The 4,186-nt window shown below is 50.3% G+C and overlaps 2 protein-coding genes across 2 annotated transcripts; both read right to left on the bottom strand.

Moving 5' to 3' along the window:
* Positions 1-945: 945 nt before the first annotated feature.
* Positions 946-2,055, bottom strand: PPTG_03800 (hypothetical protein; the record flags this gene model as incomplete). The annotated part of the gene is made up of 1 exon (XM_008897567.1): positions 946-2,055. The coding sequence occupies one exon, from the start codon at positions 2,053-2,055 to the stop codon at positions 946-948; it is 1,110 nt and encodes a 369-aa protein (XP_008895815.1).
* Positions 2,056-2,171: 116 nt separating this feature from the next.
* PPTG_03799 (hypothetical protein) lies at positions 2,172-3,182 on the bottom strand (the record flags this gene model as incomplete). The annotated part of the gene is made up of 1 exon (XM_008897566.1): positions 2,172-3,182. One exon carries the CDS (start codon positions 3,180-3,182, stop codon positions 2,172-2,174), a length of 1,011 nt encoding a protein of 336 aa, XP_008895814.1.
* Between the last annotated feature and the right edge of the window lie 1,004 nt (positions 3,183-4,186).

Below are 4,186 nucleotides of genomic sequence, written 5' to 3'. Positions count from 1 at the left end.
TTATGACAAAGCACCGTGTGGTTTCTCCTGAAGGTTGGTGCTATCGGAGGATCCATTTCCTTTAGCTCGGAGTAGAATCGATGACCCGAATGGTACTCGATGTTACTGGCATTCAGGACCCTTGGAATGCACAATTCTGCAGCTTTTGTATCGTTAAGAACTGCAACTTCAGGTATACACGATATGATGTGGGACTCCATGATGAAGCCGAACGTCAGGAAACCCATTAGTACAACCACGAAGATTGGAATCACTGTCACCCCCGTCCAAAATTCTCTGCAGCCGAGCACAAATCTTCCCATGATACTAATAGGTCGAGATGACGAACACTTGACGACTTCGACACCTTCCTCGAGTTTCTTGGCCATGTTGATACCACCGTTCTCCATCGCGCGCTGGTACGATCAGACTTGAGTTGCTGCTTGCGAATGCAAGAATGAAAGTCATTCGGACGAAATAGAGCGACAAATCCAGAGGCAACCTCAAGTAATTGGCCCATATGGACTCTCTTCAATGAGAGTCCATTTGTTTCGGTCTCGAGGGTTACGAGGCGGAGCCTACAAACGGTATAGCGTCCCATAAAAATGATGACCTGCTTGCCTGCATAACGTAGTGCATGAAGATCTCCATATGGTCATCACGTAATGCAAAAAAAAATTGAGAAAGCTGAATCACGCTGTGGGTACCGTCACAAGCTTGTGACGGTACCCCGTTATCACCCCTCTCTCTAGTCCATGAATCCGAACAGCATCCATGAATCCGAACAGCATCCATGAATCCGAACAGCAAAGCATCTGTTCGCTTCACAGTCGACAGTATTTCTTGCTAAGCCGAAGTTGAAATTTAACAGTAAATTGAGTCTATCGCTACATTAGTAGGAATAATTGTTTAGTTTACCACCATCATTTACTAACTTGATCGTGTTCTTAATTAGAACATCGTATTCTAAGGATACTTAGGAGCTTGAGGTTCTAAGAACTCAGACGATTCGTTTCGAGGCTTTGGAGTCATGTAATCCGGTCCATACGCCTCCGCCAGGAAGAAATGTGGGTCACGCACAGTCTCGAACGTCATTCCGTTGATCGTCACTTTCGAGAATGGCCATACTTTCTTGTATGGAAGAATACGTCCATTGCTACCTTCCAGTTCCTGCATATCCCAGTCTCCATTTTCCGTCTGTGTCATCTTGTACAGATCCACGTACGGCACCGCGAAGCTGTCCGAAATTGGCAAATTCGGGTCGTATAGATGCCCAGCCAACGGATGCGTCGGCGCCACGCAGACACGCCAAATATCCAGGTAAAACATGTGATAACCTTTCCTTCGCAGAGCGAGTTTAACCTTCTCAGCAGCGACCATGTCACCCACATAACCGACGTCGACGTCTTCTGTGAATGGAATCATCGACTGGTTGCGTACAGCTCCTAATAGCGACCCGAACGCGAGGAATGGGGTGTTTCTCTTAGCTTGAAGCTCTTCGTACACCTCCATCAGCAGCATGTGCAGTACACTGGCATAGCAGATCGTCGTGGCCTTTAAATTAAGCAGGTTCATCCGGTCGGCTGCAGTGCAGAACGGTGTGTCCTTCCGGCCTGAGACCGGTAAACAATATTCGTATTTGGCTTGGAGTCTGCTCATTTTGCTGCAGAGTTTGGCATGATCCCCCGTCATTTGTGGCGGCGGAACAGCTCCAATATCGCGCAGTCCTGAGTAGTATCTGTGGTCTGAATGGTATTCGATGTTATTAGCGTCCAGAACGGCGGGACTGCAGGCGTGCCCACGCATCGTGGAGACTGTCGGCCTGTAGTTGATGAGCGTCTCCATGAAGACGAGCAGTCCAATCACCACCAGCACCACGACCGGTGTCGCCGTCGCGCCTGTTTTGAGGTCTTTAAACATGCGCACAAGCCGCCATTGCACCTTCACGCGGTGCGCTTTCTTGTCATCGTCCTCGTCTTCGAGCTTCTTGTCCATCTCGCCGCACGACGAGGAAAAAATGAAACCAGGCGACAGCATGATTCTTGTCCGATTGTGAGTGCCATGCTCATGGTACATTGTGGGTACATGTGCAATGGTCTCCTGTCCACAGATGAGCTGCTTATAGTCTATTAACGTATCCTACAACATTCCTATTCGTTCCTGTCTGCTGTGAGCCGGTAAACACGAGCCAGTTACTCCTCTCTCGGCTTGGGCGTCATGTAGTCGTCACTGTACGCCTCAGTCAAGAAGAAATGAGGGTCTTTGACTGTGTCGAACGGCACTCCATTGATCGTCACTTGGGAGAACGGTTGCACCTTATTATAAGGGAGGATGCGTCCATTGGTTCCGTTCAGCTCCTCTAGATCCCAGTCTCCGTCGTCCTGCTGCTTCATCATGTACAGGTCCACGTACGGCACAGCATAATTGTCAGAAACGGGCAAGTTCGGGTCGTAAAGATGTCCCGCCAACGGATGCGTTGGCGCCACACAGACGCGCCAAATGTCCATGAAGAACATGTGATAGCCCTTCTTCCTTAATGCGAGCTTCACGGCGTCCGGGGTGCTCATCTCGCCCACAAAGCCAATGTCGACGTCTTCCGTGAACGGGATCATGGAACCGTTGCGTACGGCTCCCAGTAGCGATCCGAACGCTAAGAACGGGATGTTCCCTCTGGCCTGGAGCTCTTCGTAGACCTCCACGAGAAGCATGTGCAGTACACTAGCGTAGCAGATGGACTTAGCAGAGCGTAAGCTCAGGAGGTCCGTCCGGTCCGCCGCCGCGCAAAACGGCGTGTCTTTCCGACCGGCAATGGGCAGGCAGTACTCGTATTTCACGGTCTTCCTCTTCTTCTTGTCGCACAGCTTCGTGTGCTCGTCTCGGAAGACTGGAACGGGTACTGTCATCTTCTTCAGTTCTTCGTAGTATTTGTGGCTTGTATGGTACTCGATGTTGCTGGCGTTCACGACTGTGGGGGTACAGATCTTGGCACTAGACAGCACCGCGGCCGGTACGCGCGCCAGGATGTTGGTCTCCATAATGATATCAAAGGCCACGAGGCCGATCAGCGCTATAACCAGAGCTGGTAGTACCATAATTCCGGTGCAGAGTTCCTTGCGGCGGTGGCACACCGCGCGCTTCTTGGACACGTATACGCGGCGCGCTGCTTGGCAAGCACCCATATCGATCTTACGGTCACTTGGCATGATCGTGAGCCAGATAGACTAAAAGATGAACTGAAAGGGACAGGCACCGCCTCTGTAGCCAAGGGGACGCTCCATATCCAATGGTGCAAGTGGACGACCTGTGCGGACAGAAAAAGCGACCAGAAAGTTTCTGGCAGAAACTGAGATGTACCGTGACACGGCCCCCCGCCTCAAATCATATCCAGCGAATGGCTGTTGTGTCCTGCTGGCCAATGCTGTCTACAGGGGGGTCTACTGCGTCGAGTTTCCAGCTCGCATGTGTTGAAGGTGCCAACAAAATCCAGAGCTTCGAGTGCTATAGGCGCGTTGTACCCAACTGGTCGACGTCACGTACTCGTGATCAGCTGTTTGCGCGAGGAACGATTGACTCGAGTCAGCAATGTAGACGAAAGATTAAAAAGAATCCGTCAATTGGGGGGGAAAGGACGTAGATGTCCTTTCAAGGCGAAGCGTAGGCGTTGGTAGTACATGTTTCATCTTGGTGCACGCGGTGCATTTGCTGAGGAAACTCTTCTCCGAGAAGTTCTCCAGCAATGAGATGCAAACCGAGATTTGTTATTGACCAAAAATTATCCATGATTATTCGGCGCGAGAGCCTTCCGGAAGCAAACAACGACAAAGGCGCGTCGTATCGACGCTGCACGCTTCCCAAAAACAACCGCCGCCTCTTTCCCAAAGTGATTTCGAGACGGCGCACGCATGCACAAGGTATTGTTCATCCGTTCCATAATCATCGCGACAGTTCCAAAACCAATTGTAGGAAGTTCTCAGTCTGATGACAAGGAGCACTGCGATGAAGACTTCTGTGGGATGGAAGTGGAAGCCTGTCCTACACGAGCTAAACCGTGGATGTTTGGAGAATACTGTGAGGACGTTCACAGCTTAATCCTGACGATAATAAGAAACTTCCAAGTGCAATGCAAAGGTGCTAGTTCGATCGTGATGATGATAAATGGCCTTTTATTTGATTTTTATTGCTATAGACGCTTAGTAGCGTATACACT

This window comes from Phytophthora parasitica (genome assembly GCF_000247585.1).
Source record: "Phytophthora parasitica INRA-310 unplaced genomic scaffold supercont2.6, whole genome shotgun sequence".
In the NCBI taxonomy this organism is placed as follows: domain Eukaryota; phylum Oomycota; class Peronosporomycetes; order Peronosporales; family Peronosporaceae; genus Phytophthora; species Phytophthora nicotianae.
Note: the sequence above shows the minus strand (reverse complement) of the source record. Positions and strands in the feature narration are given on the sequence as shown.